This window comes from Ipomoea nil, unplaced genomic scaffold, assembly GCF_001879475.1.
Source record: "Ipomoea nil cultivar Tokyo-kokei standard unplaced genomic scaffold, Asagao_1.1 scaffold2791, whole genome shotgun sequence".
In the NCBI taxonomy this organism is placed as follows: domain Eukaryota; kingdom Viridiplantae; phylum Streptophyta; class Magnoliopsida; order Solanales; family Convolvulaceae; genus Ipomoea; species Ipomoea nil.
This window is the reverse complement of record NW_017619219.1, coordinates 2,489,681-2,512,553: the sequence shown is the minus strand read 5'-3', so window position 1 is coordinate 2,512,553 and position 22,873 is coordinate 2,489,681. Positions and strand designations below refer to the sequence as shown.

At 36.4% G+C, this 22,873-nt stretch overlaps 1 protein-coding gene across 7 annotated transcripts; it reads left to right on the top strand.

The window, feature by feature from the left end:
• The first annotated feature begins 573 nt into the window (after positions 1-573).
• LOC109157581 (ELMO domain-containing protein A-like) lies at positions 574-6,742 on the top strand. 7 transcript variants are annotated; one of them, XM_019305438.1, is made up of 12 exons: positions 1,035-1,112; positions 1,872-2,032; positions 2,721-2,827; positions 3,675-3,743; positions 3,824-3,939; positions 4,055-4,109; positions 4,988-5,108; positions 5,578-5,625; positions 5,839-5,933; positions 6,280-6,381; positions 6,513-6,551; positions 6,726-6,742. In XM_019305438.1, exons 2-10 carry the CDS (start codon positions 1,885-1,887, stop codon positions 6,379-6,381), a joined length of 861 nt encoding a protein of 286 aa, XP_019160983.1. In that variant the 5' UTR covers positions 1,035-1,112; positions 1,872-1,884; the 3' UTR covers positions 6,513-6,551; positions 6,726-6,742. The 7 variants fall into 7 exon arrangements, with proteins under 7 accessions (XP_019160985.1, XP_019160984.1, XP_019160983.1 ...); XM_019305440.1 differs by lacking the exons at positions 1,872-2,032; positions 6,726-6,742 and adding an exon at positions 574-837 and having other exon boundaries at positions 960-1,112; positions 6,513-6,669; XM_019305434.1 differs by lacking the exon at positions 6,726-6,742 and having other exon boundaries at positions 6,513-6,673.
• The last annotated feature ends 16,131 nt before the right edge of the window (positions 6,743-22,873 follow it).

The window sequence follows — 22,873 nt, the reverse complement described above, 5'->3', positions numbered from 1 at the left end:
ACACCGTTATAACACCGTTAGTATTTAATATGTCCACCAATCTTACCATACACCTACATCTATCATATCTTTTTCCTATTTTTAGTTATCATTTTATTAAAATTATCATATAACAATTAATTTAATTATAAATTATATTTTAATTAAATATTTATATGAATATTAAATTTTAATTATAAATAATATGTATATATATTATTTGTGTATACATATCAATATATCATATATGTGGGTGTTAGCTTAGTATTATTTGTAAATTATTATTATATAATATATATATATATATATATATATATATATATATATATATATTGTTTGGATCACTTTAAGTAATTGTGAAACATAATTTTAACTAATTTTTAAAATTTTGTTACTTAACAATATTTTAATATTGGGCATAAGTTTTCGCGCATCGCGCGTACAAAATGCTAGTATATATATATATATATATATATATATATATATATATATATATATATATATATATATATATATATATATATATATATATACGGAGTATATATATATAGATTTGTTAAAAAGTACGGAGTAGTGAATAATTGAATATACCATTCTCTATCTCTCCAACAACGGCGAAGACGGCTGCCGTTCTCTGCTTCTCAACAAAGTCTATCAGAGAGCATAACATTAGCCATCATTAGCACTATACCATAACTCTCCGCTTTCGTCATACTCATTTCGTCCTAGAAGTTTAAGCAACACTGGAAAATGAAAATCTAGAGAGAGAAATTCGCCGACCTATACATTCACAAAGCTCTGTATATATATGTCCATCAGCTCCTATACATTCAAACAAACATACATTTATGAGCACAGGTACGCAGCATATATGGCTTTTGTGCTCGCGTAGCAGATCTCGAGAATATTTAGAAGCGAAGCAAGTAGCGGAGGGAGGATTTTATCGTCCCGTTCGTGAATCCGCGTTTGCCGCATTTCAGGTTTGTTCGCACTGGTTGGATTTTGATTCGGTTTTCATGGTGCTGAGGAATTCGACAGAGTGAGGTTAATGGACGAAAGAGGAGGATCGTTTGTGGCCGTGAGAAGAATATCGCAAGGCCTAGACGGAAGCAATACCTGCCATTCAACCTCTGGTACTCTTTCTCTCCTCCTCATCTCCTTTGTTCACATAATAAAAAAATGATTCTCTTACGTTTCTCTCGTTTTGCGTTCTGCGCCTATCTGCATATTTGGTGTTGAATCTATCCGTATCATTGTACCGATGTAGAATCTACTATACTATTACGTATTGCCGTATTGATATTTCGCTATATGATTTCATAAGTGAAATCTAGAAATTTGGCTATGTTAACTGAAATTTTAAGATAAGGTTGATTTATGTTTATCATGCCTGTTTGCATTTACATTTGTGGAGAGTATGATGATTTCCATGCCTCTGCTTCCCCTTTTCGATTTCTGTACATTGTTGTCGTGATTTTCTTAGGATTTTAATTAATGACAAGTTGGTTGGAGAGATGCTCCTGATTCTGCGCGCATAATATCCAGTCACATGCCTTTCATTAACCCTATTTATATAAATTTATGTCTATGCCATTCTTTCTGGCAATGGGGGAGGCTCTTTTGTTAAGTCTCTAGCTGTTGGTAGAAGTACGCAAGCAATTGATCCTGACTTTAGAGGATTTACTGGAATTCTGAATTTTGTTAACTGTTCATTTATTATTATTATTATTATTATTATTATTATTATTATTATTTTTTTATTTTATTTTATTTTATTTTTTTTTGTCTTGAAATGTAGTGGTGGTTTCATATCATGTTACATGTTTTGAAAGTATAGTGAAATGATAAACTTGTGGTTTGACAGAGGGTTTTCTTTTCTCTTTCTTTCGTAGTACTCTATTGGCCATGGCGCTTAGCATTCGCCACTCTGTTTCTGATCTTACTAGTGCTCATTTGCCTTTAAGATGGAGGAATTGTAAATTGTCAGCTATTCTTGAACTTATTGGTGTTCCTTCTCCTATAAGAGGGAGGATCCCTAAACATCATATTTCAGGTACTGGTCTTGAGGAGCTCCATCCTAAAATGTAGATGAGTATAAGCTTTAGTCTTTATATCATTTAAACAAGCAGTACTAATATATGTGAATTAATGTGTTGAAGCATTTGTGGTAGCTTAGTGAATAGTTGTGAGTTATTGAGGTACTAATAGTTTTTTTTTTTTTTTTTTTTTTTTTTGTGAACTTCGTTTTCACATGGATTCAATTTGTGTATTTATTTATTTATTTTTATATGCCTTTCCACAAGATGCTTATCAAAAGTTATTATTTGATGTTTTGCAATAAATAATACTGTGGAGGTATGCCCTATTAACTATATGCCTGGTTAATAGTGCTTCTGCCACATTATGTATTTTCAGGTACATCCACTAGTTAGCACAACTTAAATGATATTCTAATATCTGTTAAATAGTTTTATTCATGTATGTTTCATGAATATTGTGCATACTATGATGGTTCCCCGTGTTTGCTCTTGATCCTTGTCACAGTTGCAAAAGTAACCATTGCTTAGATTTTTCATGATAATAGTTCTTGGTCCAATGAAGGCAATGACAGCATAAGTTTTCTTCTGCTCTACCTACAATTCCTTGGCTTTTTCATTTCAATGTATTCAAAAAGCTAATGCTTATTGACTGGCGACAAATCAAGTAAATGATGATAAAAGCATTATTTTTTGTTATGGCAGAGGTTGTAGCAGGATCAGCAGCATGGCTTGGCAGAGGGCTTTCATGTGTTTGTGCTCAAAGAAGAGTGGGTGATGCTCGGCTTATATTTGATTTGACACCTACCCAGGTATTTTGATAAAGTCAATCAAGCTTAAATTTTCTGTTATGTAAATGGTATTAAGGATGGTCATAGAATACATTATAAAATTCTGGTCTCTGTATTTGTTTGCCCCTGTATGTTAGGCATTTTGTTTGCAAGGTGTACAATGGCATCCTTATTGTGTGGTAGCAGAATGTGTTAGTCTCTTATTTGTCAAATGTGTTGATTTGGAGGTTCCAGAAATGTTGTGCTTTTGTGCACTCTCTGCTAAGGTTTATATGGTGATTTTGTTAATATTTACATTGTCCCCAATCTGCCATATTCATCTCTATCTGAATTTTAATATTTGGATAGCATTTCATTTGCCAGTTTCACCTGTTTTTATTACTTATATATCATCTCAGGAGTACATGTTCTCACAAAAACTGTGATTTTAAAGAAAGAAAATTGTATAATCTTTATTGGTCTTGTTGGATGGCTGTATTGTTGGATGATATTAATAAGCAGCATCAGTCATAAATGGTTCATTTGCAGCCTCTCGAGACATTTCTAGTAAACCAACATTTATCAATGAAACTAGTTGCTTGAACTCCATAATAAGTATTTAGGCAAATCAATTAACATTACTGATTGATGTACATTAGTAAATATGTGTTAGAAATCATACCTTGTAATAGTAAATACTAAATAGAAAATGCATGCTGCAAGACAATTACTGCATACTATGATCACAGCACATCCTTGCATGTGTCTCCAAGGGGAACTGAATAGCTTGTCCATGGTTTGTTTTTCCTCTTCAAATTCTTTTTATTTGTTTCTCTAGAAGGGTATGACTGCAAAGAGATGATTTTTCATTCTACTCTGGTCATGACAGAAGGAATGCTTGCAGAGGCTTCATAACCGTATAGATATTGCTTATGATAGTTCAATTCATGAACATCAGGTACACTATGCAACAGAATATTAAAAAATTTTATGCAGGTTTTTCTTATGGTTATTGGTAACTTTTCCTGGTTCCAACAGGAAGCTTTAATGGATTTGTGGAATGCTGCCTTTCCTGGTGAGGAACTGTGTGGCCTGATATCTGAACAGTGGAAGGAAATGGGTTGGCAAGGCAAAGATCCATCCACTGACTTCAGGTATATCACTACTTTCTTGAAGACTGATTTTACCTTGTCTCTTATAATCTACCTACTTTTCTTTAATTATTGATTAAATTCTCTTTAATTTTAATTTTAATTTTTTGTTTTGCAGGGGTTGTGGACTTTTATCGCTGGAAAACTTATTATATTTTGCTAGGAGCTTTCCTGTAAGTTTTGCTCTCCAACCATGGGTGTTTTCACTGGGTAGATGATATATCTAAATAATTTTGATTACTGGGAAAAGCTAATGTTTTTCTATTATATGGATTATCATAGTCAGTAGTCACAGCTAAACTTGACTTTTAATCATGACCTAGGGGTGCATCTTTTTTCCCCAACTTTATTGGTTATGCATCCTTGATATTAATGCTCATATGTCAATGGATTGTTATAATAATTGTATCTTATCTGTTGCTAAATAGAATCTAAATTTGAAATTGTATTTTATTGAATCCAATTTGCTTCTAGAACCAAACAATTTCATCATCTTAATAGTAAAGTGTTTAAGCATTTGCACATTGCACTTGTTCTTTTCTTACTCCACCTCAAGAGTTGTCAACTGAGGCACTCCATGTTAATGAGATCAATCGCATACTTTTGTTTCCAATTTATACGAAAATATCAATGTGAATAATATATGTGCATAATAATACATACTCCCGGCCTCAGTCTGATGGAGTTTGTTACCTTGCTTTTATGCACAAAGTTTCAGTAAAATTCATTCTCCACCTGTAGCATATATGGAGTAATATGCCTAAAATGTCCTTTAGGTTGTTAAACATGGGCCACTTTTTTCTCGTCACTTTTATTTGTAAAAAGGTAATAGCAAAGTATAAGTCAAAAAAATAGTAACTTTTCTAGGTAATGAGCTTAATGAGACATTCCAAAATAAAGTGTGATGAACCGAATGTGATGGAAGGAGCATATGTATTTCTATACATAATTTATTTTTATTTTTCTTATAATTAATTTTGGCATTTTATTTTAATGGTCCTCCACACTGTAGATAACCTTTCCACTTTTTGCATCCTGATTCTATTTGCAGAAATCCTTCCAGGATCTTCTACATAAGCTAGAAGGTAATCGGGCCATATGGGAATACCCATTTGCTGTTGCTGGTGTCAACATAACATTTATGCTTATCCAGATGCTTGACCTTGAATCAAGTAGGTTTTTTTCTGCACATTTCTTGTTTGAGCAATTTGATAAACAGCAACTGTATTGCACCTTGTTAGTACTCCCCTTTAAATTTATATTTATATGTATAACTCATGTTTCTGAAGTTTTAGAATTCATTTTACTTAAAAGAAAAGGATTAAATGTATTCTCACTTTGATCATTGTCAAATGATGTCTGTCTATACATCTAAACAAAATAAATATTAATTTAAAGGGAATTCATTTGTTTTTTTTTTTGGTTTAAAAAGGGAATTCATTTTACTTAAAAGAATAGGATTACATGTATTCTCACTTTGACCATTGTCAAATGATGTCTGTCTATACATCTAAACAAATTAAATATTGATCCATGGTGACAAATAATGACTACATGTATTTTTATTGTCTGCATTTTCAATATATGGCTCCTTAGGAAATACACTATATTCAATTAGCTAAGGCTGGTTCAATTCTGCAGTAAAACCACGAAACTTGGTAGGGGCTACCTTCTTGAAGTTTCTTGCAGGTAAATACTTTTATTTGGTTAAGGTCCCTGCCAGTAGTTTTTTTTTTTTTTATGTTTTATTTTAATGATTATTATAATTAATGCCCATGTATCTCTCATTTTTTACTTTTATTTTTTAATTGATTGGAGACATGTAATGAGTAGGCAACTTGAATTGATTAGTAATTAGAGAATTCCTCAACTTCAAAGTGAATTATTTTGCACTTTGTACAGAAAATGAATCAGCATTTGATCTTCTGTATTGCATTGCGTTCAAGCTGATGGATCAACAGTGGCTTGCCATGCGTGCATCATATATGGACTTCAATGTATGTGTGTTTCCTCGTAACCTTTCTTTTATGGCTTTGTCATGAAACATTTGCGTGTGTTTAATTTTAATGAGTTAATTGGATGTATTAGACATTTAATATAATGTAATGCTTTGATTAAATTGAATACGCACCAACCTCTGTGGTGCGTATTTGTATTCTAGTTGGAGTATGTTGTATTTAAAAACCAACAATGAGTTCCGATCCAAAACATAATCTGGACAGCCCTGTACTTAATAATGCCTAAATTTGCAGTGTTGATGTCTCCAAGTGTGTCTATCTGCTAGGTCAAGTTTATTTGATTTTATTGTTGTGACCTTGTGTTTGTACGTTATGGATTATGCAGACAGTTATAAAGGCTACACGCCGGCAATTGGAAAAGGAGATTCTCCTAGAAGATGTATCACGGCTGGAAGATTTGCCCTCATACAACCTTCTTAGTCGATAGGTTTGTTGTTCTGAAAATTGAAATGTTGCCTTATTTGTTATGAATTGTTGGTTGCGGTTTTCACCTGGCAATACACACACGAGTTGGTGCCTGTTAACGGTTTGCTCTTTCCTTTGTGTTTTTATTGGCAGGTAAACTCCGATTTGATTCTTGAAGGAAAACAGGTGTAGGTAACCTATTATTCAATTATCGGCTACTGAGTGAGTGTTGTATACAACCTTGAAACTTGAAATATAGGTTGGAAGACCATTGCACCAATTTCCTTCTCTGCGCTCTCCACTGGATCACTACTACAATGTATTAAATTTCATGCAATTACCTTCTCCTCCCGTTTTAATTTGCAGACAAGTCTGCATGCAAACTCAGCTCCACTGTACTGTGATATGCTTCAAGCCTATACAGTACTCATGCACTGAAGAGTAAGGAGATTACAATTCGATCTGCCCAAGAGATATGCATTGAGCTTCCACTCAACAATTGAATTCCAGACAACATTATCCTAGGGAAGCAACCAAAGAATAATCCGTTGATAAACCACCAAACACTAATCACAAATTTTATGAAGAATCTCACTAAGCTTCAACTTAAATTGTTGATGTTGATGATAAGCATTCCATTCTATTTCCATAGTGCATTACATGGAAGAACCACAACCATTAATTAATTGATCATAAGGAATATACTAAAACGGGAGAAGGTAATAATACCTTTAATTTCTTCTCAAACCTGCCAATAATTTCAATTCTCCAACCTGAATAAAAACAAATCAATTAATTATTTTTTTAAAAAAAATTGTCTTCTGTCGTAATATTTTATGAGGAAATCCAATCTACATCTAACTACCAGATCAACTGCCTTCTCGAATTTAGAGGAATAATTATTGCATACAAATGATGGTTTTGTGACTATGTACAAAGCTATTGCTTAGAAATAATAATGTTATTGTTAGGAATCAAACCTTGGTGTTTGGGTTAAAGGCTAGGATCACAAGCCACTAGATTAGAGGGTTTTACCATTATATTCATGCCTTGATAAGTGTTAGAACCACATTTGCTATCCATGCTTACAACCCATGTGTCCATGCCATGCATCTACGTGTCTGTGCCCGTGCCATGCCCCCTCGTCTACATCAACACGCTTCCACCACCCTGGCCATGTACACACATGCCCTCAACACTGTGTCCCCTTTAGAGGGGGCGTTGTTGCCACGCCAAGGGGTGCACAAGCCCCAGCGCCGGCCACGCCATGGCCAGAGGAAACTGGCGAGCCTTGCCACCGGTTGGCCATGGTCTATTTACTATGCTGCCAACGCTATAATTGGGACAAATACAATCTGGCCTACTGCACCTTCATACACAAGATAGGTAGTGACTTAGTGGGTTGGGGCGTGTGTTACTTTATTATGGGAAGTTAAAGGTTTGAATCCTTTTGGTTGCACTTGTTTAGCCTATAAAATAAAATAAACGACGATAATTTTTTTTTTTTTTTTTTTGGTTACATGTTTTTTATTTTTATTTTTTTTATTTGTTTATTTTTTTTTTATTTTAAGGTTACATGTATTTATTTGGCTTGCAAGTTTTTAAGCAACTTTCCCTATGATATAAAATATGTTCATAATATAATAATCAGCACATTTTGAAACTGTATGAGTTAGCCTCCCCAACGATTTTACAATGCATGTTTATTTCTTATTGTTTGCTCAAGTTGTTGACGGTACTAGTTATAAAATTCAACAATGCGACTCCAGAAGAAGCTGTTCCATCTTTGATCATTTCCAACTCCAAAATCTTTACTAATTAATATTGAGCCATGCACTACATAACAACAAGTCATCCTTGTTTGTCCATCGACTTTTCAGTATCCTTGGAGGTTATGTTTCTTTAAGTGTTGGCATTTCTTGAGTAGAATTATTAGGAAATTCTGACAAAGGTATATCACTTGCAGGAGTAGGAGTAATCCCAACGAGAGTATACATTGGATATGATGGATGATAGGTTGAGGGAACACCTTGATACATACTTAGTAAATACTGATAATTAACATTGCTCATCCAAGCAAGAAAGGAGGATATATTGATCAGGGGTTGTGGGTTTTGATTGGCTTCATTAGTATCATTATGTGAAAGTTATGAGAAGTTAAAAAATGGATTGAGTGGTTGGCGCGAAGGATTTAAGTTATAACTATTGGGATTGATGGGAATTATTCCCTGAGCACCACGCCTGTACGGTGGTCGGTAACATATCATCTGTGCGGGCTGAGCCCGACACGACTACAACCGACCTAAGGCCCGCGCTATCCCGACCTAGCTTTGCCTACCGGGCTTTTCTGCGGATCACGCTCATAGGCAGCATCGCGATACTGGCACGCCGATCTGCTTAGGCCGGGACCGGCCTATTGATGCCCTGCGACGTAGCCTACTGCGCTCAGGAATATCAAGGCACATGGCCACGGCCCCTTGGACCCCGATCTGGCCCCATGCATGAACTCCATGTGCCGCACATGCCGCTGGGCTAGGACCTGTCCCCTTGAACCCCTATAAAAACCACATTAAATGCAGAGGAGAAGGACTTTTGACATCTTTCACGAAGGGATCTTTAGCTCGGGGACCTCTGGCCCATTATCATGTAATATGAGCCTAAAGACTTAAACCAACAAACAGACTAAGCATAGGATCCGAGCCCAAAACCGACCTATATTGTACACCACAGAGTAGACCGTTCGTATATTCTACATCATTTGGCGCCGTTTGTGAGGACCGGACATAGAAAGTCGATCGCTTCGCTATTACCAATCTTCGAGCAAGATGTATCCGTTCTTAGACTTCTTTAACGAGCAGAAGGTCAACGATAACATCCCAGACCTCCAAGCACACTTGAATTCACGCATGGATCTCAACAACACCCCAGAGAGGGGAATGCCTCCGCCCAAGCCCGTGATCGTGATCTTGCAAGGACAAGCGTTCCCAACGGCACCCGACTAGATGCCTTACTTGTATAACATAAACCCGACAGGAATTCCCGATCCAGCGTTCCAGTGGTGGTAGAGTTCCCCCCCGGTTCTACGCCCCAACATATTTGTACTAGCTGGCCCCGACCATGTACCCGCTACCAATGTACATGCCGGGCGCAAGCATGCCCGTGCCCAATCCTCCGGAAGCCGCCTCGGCTAGGGTGTTCAGGGTCGGAGAACCCGAACTCCATCTCGTGTAGTATGAGAGAAGGGTGCTACCCTCGCACCAGGAGCCTCCTGCCCAAACTCACCGGCCAGCTCAGTCCCGGTTGGGTTCAGTAGAAAGGCAGGACGTTGAAGTGAGTCGAAGGAGAAGTGTATTAGACCGACTCCGACTGCCAGCTCGAGAACGCTTGGGGATCCGTGAGGAGGGTAGCATGTTAGTTGACCTCCCCGCAACAAGTCGACGGGGGGACTCCGACGAGGCCAGCTCATCGCGTTCCCATCGCCCAAGGGAGGGCTGAAGAGAACCTCAAACCAGCCTACCTAGAGGAATCTTGGACCAGGTCTGTCAGGAATTCAGTAGGTAGAAGCAGCAGCAAGGGCCTCTGTCTATTAAGGTCGGCGCGTCATTGCTAAGGACTCCGTTCACCGCGGAGATCATGATTCAGTATTACACAATTGATCTGCGAATCTCGGGAAAACAAAGATTATAACGGGAAAACTGACCCAGAAGAGCATATTAACTTGTACTACAGCAATATGCTGATGATGGGGGTGTTGGACGCTGTGATCTGCCGGGATTTTTATTCCATCTTATCGGGAAGGGCCGCCGAATTGTTCAAGTCACTAAAACCCAGGTTAATCGCAAGTTTTGCCGAGCTGGCTTGAAAGTTTGTGTGGCGGTTTGCCACGTCCAAAGTTGTCCGGAACCACTTCACCTACTTGGAGGTCGTCAAGCAACAGGAGGGAGAATCCTTGACCGACTTCCTCTCAAAATAGAAAAACGTGGTAGGCGAAGTCGAGCCGATAGATGATCGGACGACAATCAATGTGCTTCATTCCTCGTTCCGGGTAGGGACCCTGTATCCGGATTTCATATTACACCCACCGCTGAGATACGAAGATTCTATCTGCCGAGCAGGGTTGCAAAAATCCCGCCTAGGAACCGAGTAATCGGCGCCTAGGCGCTAGGCGCCCTTAGGCCGTGGCGATTTCCCACCTAGGCTCCCGCCTAGCGCCTAATTCCGCCGCCTACCGCCTAACTCGGCCGATTACGCCGAGTTAACTCGTCAATTTCTGTCGAGTTAGCCGAGTTAACCCGGCTGATTCGACCTTGCTAATTTTTTTCATTTATATGACACACACACACACGCGCACACACACACACACACACACACACACATATATATATATATATATGTGTGTGTGTGTGTGTGTGTGTGTGTGTGTGTGTGTGTGTGTGTAATATGACATATATGCACCTACACACGTGCGCTGTTTTTCATTTTTTCAGTTAGCCGCCTAGGCCGTCTAGGAGCTAGGCGCTACTCTACCGCCCGACTAGCGCCTAGCGCCTATTGCAACCATGCTGCCGAGTAACCGATTATGCCAACCCGGGAGAGGCTAATTTCGCTAAGCGATGGCAAGAGGCATGACTGGGTCGACGGGATTGACGACCGGACCCAAAACAACAAGATCGGCAATAGAGAGGCCGAGACAGGGACGACGTTTACACCCCGCTGAACTGTCTAGTGGTAGAGGTCCTTAATTATGCTCAATCTTGCAATCTTTTGCAGTTGCCAGAGCCAGCCCGTGATGGTCGGGACAAGTCCAAATATTGCGCTTATCATCGGAATAGGGGACAAGACACAGAAGAATGCACCAACCTCAAACAATTAATTGAGGACTTACTACTGTCTGGAAATTTGGCACGATTTGTTGCCAAGAAGGACGAAGGTAAGAAGTTATAGAATAGGATCTTCAAGTGGTCGGACAAGGAAAAGAAAGATAAAGAATATGAGCCTGATAATGAGCCGCCTCTCCTGAGTGCAAAACGTGTAATACACGTCATATTTGGGGGACCGGAAGGCGGGGATTGCTCGAAAAACTGACGCCAATGGTCGCAAGACATTCAGGTCGATTTAATAGAAACAGAAAGAGTAGAGAAGAGGCAGAAGGTGGAGCTAATCATGTTTACAAGTGAAGATTTGCCTGTCGACCCGGATCATAATGTGGAAGCGTTGGTGGTTACCATTGATGTAATGGGGGGGGGGGGAGAGGGGGGGCATGTATAAAGAGTGATGGTCGACACCGGGAGCAGCGTGAATGTGTTACATGAATGTTTTTCGGAAGCTTAACCTTGACCCGATCATGTTAACTCCAATTCGCACCTCATTCTCCAGATTCACCAGGGATATGATTCAGCCCGAAGGAATAATTCGATTAGTCGGCATATATCCCCGAGTCTTAAAATTTGAGATGTGATTTGTTGTTGTCAACCTGGATTGGGTCCATAACATTATTCTTGGTCGATTGGGCATCGCGCAGATCGACGCAATCATTTCCATGCCTCACTTATGCATGAAGTTCTAGACCCTTGAAGCGATGTTCGATCGGCTAGGCGATGTTATATCAAGGCCGTACGAAAGCAAGAGGCTCAGAGTTCCCGGGTCAATACCATATCCAAGAGAAAAGATGAAGAAAAGAAAGTTCAGCCTGAACTTTCGAAAGAGGCATAGGAGGTCCTTTTAGAGGAAAACCGACTAGACAGGAAGGCCAAGATCAGAAAATCACTTAATCCGGAGTTGAGAAGCTCGGTCCTTTCAGTTTTGAGGGAGATATGCCCAGTATTGATCGATCTGTCATATGTCACCGTTTGTCAGTGGACCCGTCTGTGAAGTCGGTGAAGCAAAAGCAAATGCATCTTTCGTCGGACAGGTGGGAGTTCGTTAAGAAGGAAGTAAAGACATTGGCGGCGATCGGGCACGTCTGGAAAGTCATATACCCCGACTGGTTCGTGAACGTAGTCCTCATCCCGAAGCTTCCAACTTGGCGGACGATCGATTACACAGATTTGAACAAAGCTTACCCTCTTGACCCGTATCCATTGCCAAGTAGCCATCAGATGGTAGATGAGACGGCCATTGTGACAACCCAAAATTTAATTTTCTAAATTCTATTTTAAGAAAGTCCAAAATAGCCATTTTTCACTCTTCCAAAATTTTTTTATGATAAAAACGGTGTTTGAATAAATTATTTTGAGCTACGTTTTAAATAAATTCAACACTGTGATTTATTCTATTTCTAAAATCCTAAATTTTTAGGTACATTGTGTACCAAGTTTTTGACCCAAAAGTCAATCTGAGTGAAACCGGGAGGAATATGAGAAACCTAAACCAAGTGGTTATCTAGAAATCATTTTTGAAAAAAATTATTTCTGACCCCAAACTATTTAAAACTATAATTCTAGACCTTGGTCCATGTAGCTTGGTGAACCACAAGACTCCACCCTTTTTGTCTGATATTTTTAGAACAACCACCAAATTACCATTTTGCCATCCACCAATCATGAGAGAATTTCCTAGGGTTTTGCACCCTTTATAAACTTCATTATCTCATTTGCCCATTCCTGATCTCTCTCTTTACCTCCCTACCAATTCTGAGCTTTCATTTACAAGAAGAAGAAAAATAACAGTAAGGTTTCTCACTTCATTTTCATCCATCCTTTCCTTAAGGTTTCATCTCCTTTACTTCCAATCTCTGAGATTGCTCCCATAAGTTTGGTTGTGTGGTTTGTTTGGGGAGTTTAGGTGTTGAAGGAGGTGTTGTCTGAGTTGAGAAGAAGGGGAGAACCATACAAGAAGAAGATGCAACAAAAGTATAACTCATGGACTCCCACCTCTTTATATAGACTCTGTGAAGTCAAGTTTAAGGATGAAAATGTGTAGAAATGCTAGATCTTTTATATTGTTGAGCTATTAGTGATCTATTGTTGATCTATGTTTGTGTTGTTGAGGTTTTGGGAGTGTTGGATTGCTCTGAGTTCTGTTGCAGATGAAGGAAAACCCCACTGGTGCACAGACAGTGTACACCAGGTTGAGTCACGGAGCTAGCCAATGGTCCTAGGCAAGGACCGTTGGCAAGCCCTATGGAGGAACGACCCTAGGGCACGGTTCTCAGCTAGAACCGTGGCCCTAGGCCGCTGCTTGGCAGAGCCAAGTAGCGGGGCTCCTCAAGCCCCGCCGCGAGCTTCGCCAGGCCAATCTAGTGCAGTGGTCGGGCCCTTTGTGGCTCAGCTACGTGTCGTTCGGACCGGGACTCGCGGGCCCTTGAGGCTCGGACACTCGAGTTCGTTACGACGCACTAGTAGAATTTGACTTCATTGAATTTGGTGTTGAAATGAGTAATTTATAGTAGAATTTGTGTTGATTTATGCTATAGAAGTAATCTGTGTATTACTTACAGAGAAGGAAAATGTGAAGTATTTTGGTCTTAGCCATTTGAATAAAAAGCATGATCATTATTTGCCAAGTTTGCTTAATTAGCATGTTTATATAACCATTGTGGGTAATTGAGAATATTGTCAAGAATTTGAGATGTTTGGTTGTACAGTGCATGAACTTATTTGTCCAGTAAACTGAAATATTAGAGCATGATGGCTATTTTGAGTTCAAAGAGCATGATCACTACTTGATAAGTATTTGCTAAGAAGTTTTGATATATATGAAGTGATAAGCATGAAATAGCACATGTTGGCTTAAAGCATAGTCAAAGAGAATTTGAGTTATTTGTTATAGTAAAAGAGCATGTTTAGTATATCATGAACTTAAGTGCATTAGCGGATCTAAGTAAGCCTAAGTATTCTTTCATAACCTATATCTATTTTAGAAAATCATTATCTAGTTGCATTGAGAAGTTGCATGATATTTGATTTCCATTTGATAAGAAAAGTTGGTGAGAAGCTATGTGCATAAGTTTGCATAAGTAAAGTTGTTGCTTGAGAATGAAATGCATGAGTTATATATATATATATATATATATATATATATATATATATATATATATATATATATATATATATATATATATATATATATATATATATATATATATATATATATATATATATATATAGAAGAGCGCTCATATGCGGCGGGGTCTTACAGTGCGGCGGTGCAGTCAAATTCCAGAATACACCAACAGTGTTAACAATATGCATCAACAGTGTTAACAATATGCACCAACAGTGTAATAAAAATACACCCCAATGAAATGTAATAAAACATCACAAAATACACCACAGACTCAAAAAAACACACCATATAACTCACCACCCCCAATGGTGTATTTCCGAACAGTGTATGGTGTTTTTACTCACACCTAATGGTGTGTGTTTGGTGATGCAGGGCTCTGTTTACTCTGTTTTGTGTGGTGTATTTCCTAACGTTGATGGTGCATATTTGGTGAACTATTGGTGTTGCCGCACCGTAATCAATAACCGCACCGTAAGACACTGCCGCACCTGAACCCGCCTATATATATATATATATATATATATATATATATATATATATATATATATATATATATATATATGTGTGTGTGTGTGTGTGTGTGTGTGTGTGTACCTTGTGAGTAACCTGAGGTTTTGGAGGCCCGTTATGACTATGTCCTTTCGGAAGGAAAGAGAAAGTAAAGAAAGAAACGGACACTACGATCCGATGTGAAGTAACGAGGTCGATATTCCCGAGTTACTAGGTAGGATACTACCCACCGGGCTTGGAATCCCGGTTAGGGGGTGTGCACACTGACAAGTACGATACCTGATTCCACAGAGTTTGAGAAAAGAACCAAGAGAGTGGTTCGGTGGGCGAGATGAGTATCAGGCCGGCTAGATGTCGAGCCCAGATAGGTCCGTTCACATTATGGTGAAGTTCCTACCTCGCGCACGAGTAAAAGCAAAGAAAAAAAGCGAGTCATTGTGACTCTAGAGAAAGAAGAGAAACGCAAGTTTGTGTGACTCAAGTGAAAGAAGAGAAAAGTGAGTTATTGTGACTCTAAGAAACCTCCATCGAACAAGTGTTCCTTGTTACCAAAGAAAGAGTGTATATGTATATCTATCTATACTTATACTAAAGCATCATGTTCATTTTATTGCATGATTATAAGAGTTTCATGTTTTACATAAAAGTATGAGAAGAAGCATGACTTTGTATTGTCATTTATTCATTATATGATAGCATGAGATTGATTATTGAGATATATGATAGCATGAGATTACTTATTGAGATATATGATAGCATGTTATTGCTTATTGAGATATATGATAGCATGAGATTGCTTATTGAGATATATGATAGCATGAGGTTGCTTATTGAGATATATGATAGCATGAGATTGCTTATTGAGATATACGATAGCATGAGATTGCTTATTGAGATATATGATAGTATGAGATTGCTTATTGAGATATATGATAACATGAGATTGCTTATTGAGATATATGATAGCATGAGATTGCTTATTGAGATATATGATAGCATCAGATTGCTTATTGAGATACTCCCTATGTCCCATTTTATCTGTCCTACTTACTATTCATTGGGTCAAACTAACTCTTTCTTCATTGTTTATTTTCTTTAGTATTTTTTACTTATTTTTAAATTTGATTTTTCGTGTTTAATAGTACTTTTAGTGTAGTTTTTAAATATATAAATTTTGTATACTAATACTAAATTTAATATTATGAATAATTAGATTAAAAATAACATCATTCAAGCCTCGTTAACCGAACCAAGACACATAAAATGGGACGGAGGTAGTATTTGATAGCATGAGATTGCTTATTGAGGTATATGATAACATGAGATTGTTTATTGAGATATATGATAGCATGAGATTGCCTATTGAGACATATGATAATATGAGATTGTTTGTTGAGATATATGATAGCATGAGATTGCATGTTGAAGTTTAAGTGTATTATTACCCATAAGTTTGAGCATGATTAGTGTATTTCGCCATGATAAGATATGTATGTGAAAGCATGAGTTTGTTGATGAGTTAAATGATAGAGAAAGTATGCATATTTGATAATTAGGTTGTAAGCATATAGAAATACTGTTGAGTATGTTTAAATGTTGTTAAAGTGAATGAGAATACTAGATCTAAGGATGTGTAACAGATGTTTTCCAAAAGTATATGCTATAGTATTTTATAGGGTTGAGTGGCGTTATACTTAGCTTCGTGCTAACAGGTTGTTTTCTACTTGTTTGTTTGTTAACCTCTTTCAGGTGGGCCCAGTTCTTGAGAGCGATCGAGTTAGACTAGATTAGCTTAGAGTGCTTGTTGTAGTCTAAACTCTTATCAGTTATGTTTATTTTGAGACTTTGTTTAGATCCTTTCATTGCCCGTGCAATCACCGTGTATGGTGATTGTGGCGGTGACACCTCTTAAAGTAATTTCAATGCATTTAATATTTTACTTTAGTTCACTGTAAATTACATAATATAATCTGATGTTAAAAAAAATCATGATTTTCATACTATGTAATATTTAATAAATCCCATCTAATATAGTACCGTAATATGTAATAATAATAATAATAATATTTAAGGGTTGGGTTCAACCTTTTGGAAGAATAATAATAATATTTTAAGAAATATCTATCCCATATTATTGTCTCTTTATATGGAAAAATTTAATTGCAATGCATTTAATATTTTACTTTAATCCTTTCAAATTAAAAAAAAAAAAAAAAAAAAAAAAAAAAAAAAAAAAACCTATTTTACTTTAACGGTTCATTATGTTATGTTTGTAACAAAAATACACTTGGACTCTAAAAATATACTTTCAATTTTTACTTGGGTTCAAATTTTTTTTTTTTTTTGGAGGAAAAAAAAAAAAGAATGAATAAAAATATTTTGAGAAATCAAAGCATATCACATCAGAAATACAAAATGATAATACATGTAAAATTACTCTGTTTGTAATTACATTTTGAAATTGAAACCAATGAATTGAGCTCAATCTCAATTATTTCTTGCCAGGCCCGCAGTCAATAACTGTAGCACTAAGAATCAACACAATTATAAGGCATAATAAAGTGTGATGCTTTTTATGCATTTCTGAGATGAAACATGAATTTATGTATCCCATTTTGAAAAGAATAAAGCTAGCTTGTTGATATAAATATACATTTTGGGTGTTCTGCTTCTGCTTTCAGCTGCCTAATAGTGAAAATCCCTTCTCTTTTTTTTTTTTTTTTTTTTTTTTTTTAAATCTGCAGAAGGACAATGGAAACACTAATATGATGATTGAACAGGGGCTGCTTCCATCATGGGGGGAATCTTTGCAAGTATTGCTCGGTTGTGTTCTAGAAATGAAGCATATATATCTAGATATTATAGGTAGATAATTTTATTTTTTTTTTTTTTGTCAAGAATATGCAAGAAAAGTAGTTTTGAAATTTTGATTAGTAGTTAGAAATGACTGAGAACTAGTTGTTCACTATCTTATATATGTATCTTTCTGTACTATTATATTGTACCAATACTCCATACAAATGCTTTTAGTATTTATCAAATATGTTCCTATCTAATGGAATATTGTTGTATCGTCAAATGAGCTGCATTGCATAACTATATATATATATATATATATATATATATATAAACCAAGAGATGGTCTGGATCTTTCTCTGTTCATTTAACGGTTCAGATCCACCCGACTAATCCATGTTTGATTCGGGAGGCCATGGAAGCTGGTCCAGGGAGAATCGTAGCTTGTGGATGAAATTAGGTTGTAAACGTACGTACACGACTTTTATCTGGCCTATAAGCACGGCCACTGCACGTACCCACCACAAAATATCCACGGCGATTATATTAAAGACAAAGAGACCTTTTCTTTTGTTTTGTTTTTAAAACTTGTATATGCGTATATATAGACAAGACAAAACTTTACCCACCCAACCAACCTTTACAAGGAAGAGACCAAAGAACAAAAATAGTTGTGAAAGGACTTCAATATGAAGGAGTTGTGGGTATGTCTTTCTAGCCTAGAAGGGTAAGGACTATGAGAGAGAAAATGAAATACTCCGTAATTATGTAAACTTGTCTTTATGCATTCCTTAACATATACGTAATGCCCCGTTTGACATGCACAATTGAGATTAACATAATTGAGCTCAATTTATTGGTTTCAATTTCAAAATGTAATATTTCACATGTACTCACATTTTTATATTCTAATTTTTTATTTTTCATGTGGTGTGGTATGCTTTGATGGCTTAATATAATAGGGGTCATCATTTTTATCAATTCCTTTTTTTTTTTTCTTCTCTCCAATAAAGTTTTGAACACAAATGAGAATAAAAGATGCCGGGTTTGTTTTTTGAAGTTAAGTTGTGTTTTTGTTACAAACATAACACCAACAATTTTTCTTAATCTCGAAGTCACATGCAACTCCACTTTTATCCTTTGGTTAACACCAAACTGCAAGTTAACTTTAATAAAGGTAAAATAGCCAATGTTATATTTATATGTGTATTGTAAAACTGATGATAGAGTTAAGGTATTATTATTATCAATAAGACAATCTCAAGCTTGTTGAGATTGAATATCACTAAAATTCTTGTACAAGATTTGTGCAAGACTAGTGTATGTAATGAGAGAAGTTCAACATTGTATTACAAAAAGATGCAAGAAATCTGATATTTTTTCTTTAAATATAGATAAACTTACAGATCATTAAAACCAATCATTAAAACAAGAAAATGCTTTAAAATGAAATGCCAATAGAGCTGGTTATATAGTACCAGAAAAATGGAACTAAATAGTTTTATATGTCAATGAACTATATTCTGCCACTTTCAACATTGTCAATATACTTCACAAATTATCTTTCAGAAGTCAAGAACATATGAATTTCAGTCTTGAAGATGAATCAAAACAGCACCCAATGGTCACTGGAAAACTCAAAAAAAAAAAAAAAATTATATGTATATATACTGTACAATGAGCAATGAAAACTTTGTTGTCCCATGCACCTTAATCATGGTAAGGTTTAGGACTGGTCTGCAAGCTTTGGCCCATCGGTGATAGTATTTGTTGAGTCCATGGTTGTTGGGTTGAATAAAGAATATCAACCTGGTTGGGAAGCAACAATGTCGTGCGTGTGACACGTTTAATGTGGCTGGCTTGGAAGGAACACACTGAACGAAAGGGAGGATTCTGTGTCGTGTTAGTAACACTACCTTAAGAGTGTTTACGACCAAGGTATCACATGCTCTCGACAGGAAGCACAAAATTACAAGATGAAACCTGCAAAGCTCAGGCTATAGAAATTGCAGTGTGTATGCATATGGTTTCTGTGTTCTAAAGACGAAGGGCGGAGGCAGTATATATACTGTGAATATAACCGCCCACCCCCACCAGCCGTGCGAATAGGAAAAAAGGGTGGAGAAGAGTACTAACTCTGTGAATATAACCGCCTACCCCCCACCAGCCGTGCGAATAGGAAAAAAGGGTGGAGAAGGGGACAAACTCCAAACTCTAAGCACACACGCACTAAGCTATTATGCAGATAAGGTGCTGAGTTGATCCACAACAATGTCAACCACACTGCAGGTAGCAGCGGCGCGCACATGGTTTTCCCTTGTTCCCTCTTCATAATAATTCAAGTTTTCTTTAAAGGGTTAGGGTTTATAAGGGGAAAGCAAAGGGTTATAGAATCAATGTGGGACAACCAGGCCCGGCCCTGGGCAAGTGCAGGCTGGACCCTTGCCCAGGGCCCATGCTTGGAAGGGGCCCACCACTCCCATTACCTCTTATATATACCATAGAATTTTTGTATAATTATTTAAAATACATTAATTTTATAGATCTCTTTGTTAGCTTAGGTGGTAGGACTTGTGATTTCTGTGCATATATGGTCAAGTGCTCAAATCCATTATATGTGCTTTTCATAAAATTTTCTCTATGTACTCTTTAATAGATAAATTGAGGGATATTATATATTTTTAGTTGGTTGAGTTGGTAAGACTTGTAGTTTGTAATTTTGTATGCTTATGGTCAAGGGATCAAATCCTCTCGTGTGTATTTTTACATAACCCTACTCTTTAGTAGATGAATTTAGGGATATTATTATATTATTATATTATATTAAACTTGTAACTTACCAAATTAATTTCTATTTCTAATTTGTATTTTTTTAAATTTAATTTGTAATTTTGTAATTTTTTTTTTTACCTTTTTATAATTATAGTGACATTTATAATATAGATTGATTTGTGATTTATATCAAATTTTGAATTTATTTTTATTCGACTAATTTACTACTTATGTTTAGAATATGTGTTATTTTGTGAACTTTATAATGAGTTATGTATATGTAATATGTTTTGTGATTTAGTTATGAAAAATATTTTAAAAGATAATTTAATTTTTTTATGAATTATCTAGTTAATGTAGTTTAGAAGTTCTATTGTTTTTCATCGTATTTAAATTAATCTAGAATAATTTTTTTATTCGAACTATTTTATCCAATTAGTTATGTTTCATATTTGAGTGTTTTGATTTATTGTTCCCAATAATTTAGATTTTATGCTACGTTTTTATTTGTAAGTTTGTTTTATAAATTTTTATTAATAATTACTTTATTATTTATAATAATAATAATGTGATTGTCTATAAGCTATATTTGATTTTAAATTATTTATTCATTTTATAAACTATATAATTCTTTATTTATGAAAGCACTGATGCGGTTATTGATTATTTTGGATTTACGAATGCATTTATAATTGTTTTCATGTGTATGTAAAATTATTAAAAACTTAATCTTATTTAAGTTATTGGACATTACTATTTTTTCCTTATTTAATTTAAATTTTAGTTATAAAAATATATATTAATTTAATATAGGGCCCATTTTTGTTGCTATGCCCTGGGCCTATAGAATGATAGGACCGGCCCTGGGGACAACTTGGAAAAACAACTCACTAGATGCTTTTTCCTTTAAATGCTCCCAACAATCCCCCCACACATTTAAAGGACAAAGCTAGATCTATGGATGCCTGCTCAAGCTCAAGAGCGAATTTTCATGTCAGTGTATAATACTTGAAATGTCATATAGTGATTTAAGTAATTTGCTACCGAGAGTGAATTAAATCTTGAACTCACCGGTTAGTTAAATTTGAACTCAAAATGCACTAATTAGCTCTCACGGTCACAGATTCTGTGTAGTCACACTCTTGACCTCTCTGTCAAATCTACCTCATTGTAGATCACCCAACTCAGGCTACAGAGTAATACTGTTGTACAGTGTTTTTGTAAGTCTTTCCGTGACCTCGTTTGACCATTGACGTGGTCTTCGTCACGAATTACTTACCTCATTGGGTGTTAACCCCATTTCCCTTGATGAGTCAAGGATGGCCTTTCTGTTTAGGCCCTTTGTGGAAGGATCTGCAATATTCCTTTCAGATCTCACAAATTCCATTGTGATCACTCCATTCAATATCAACTGCCTTACAGACTCATGTCTGACTCTTATGTGTCTTCGTTTTCCATTGTAGACACTATTTTGTGCAACACAGATGGCAGTTTGTGAATCACAATGTATGGGAACAGCATGTGCTGGGCACCCCCACAATGGCACGTCTGCCAGTAGATTTCTTAGCCATTCGGCTTCCTGACTTGCTAGATCTAGAGCTATGAACTCTGATTCCATAGTCGATCTGGCAATGCAAGATTGTTTGGTTGACTTCCATTATATAGCTGCTCCACACATAGTGAATACATATCCACTAGTTGAGCTTACATAATCACTGTCATTTACCCAGTTTGCATCACAGAACCCTTCGAGCACAGCTGGGCTTCCTTTATAATTAAGACCCCAGTCTATTGTGCCTCTTAGGTATCGAAGTACCCTTCTCAATGCATCCCAGTGCGGGGTATTAGGGTTGTGTGTATAGCGACTGAGTTTGTTCACAGAAAACGCAAGATCTGGTCTAGTATAGTTCATTAAGAACATTAGACTCCCAATTATCTTTGCATATTTTTCTTGAGACACACATGCATCTAGGTTCTCTGTTAATTTGACACTAAGATCATAAGGGGTTTTGGCCGGAGTTACATCATAACTCTCGAACCTCTTTAGAAGTTTCTCCGTGTAATGACTTTAAGATAAGAGATAACCATTCTCGGTTTTTGTAACTTTTATCCCAAGTATTACATCAGCTTCCCCAAGATCCTTCATATCATACTTGCTACATAGAGTCCTTTTAGTCTCATTTATGGCTCTAATGTTTGAGTTAATGATTAACATGTCATCTACATAGAGACAGATAATTACAATGCTAGACTCTATCTCTTAAATGTATAAGCAGACATCTGAGCGGTTAGTGGAGTAACCTAGCTCTAATAATGTTTTATGAAATTTTTCATACCACTGCTTAGAGGCTTGTTTCAAGCCATAAAGAGATCTTTTGAGTCTGCATACATTTTCTTCTTGACCCGGATCAACACATCCGGGGGGTTAT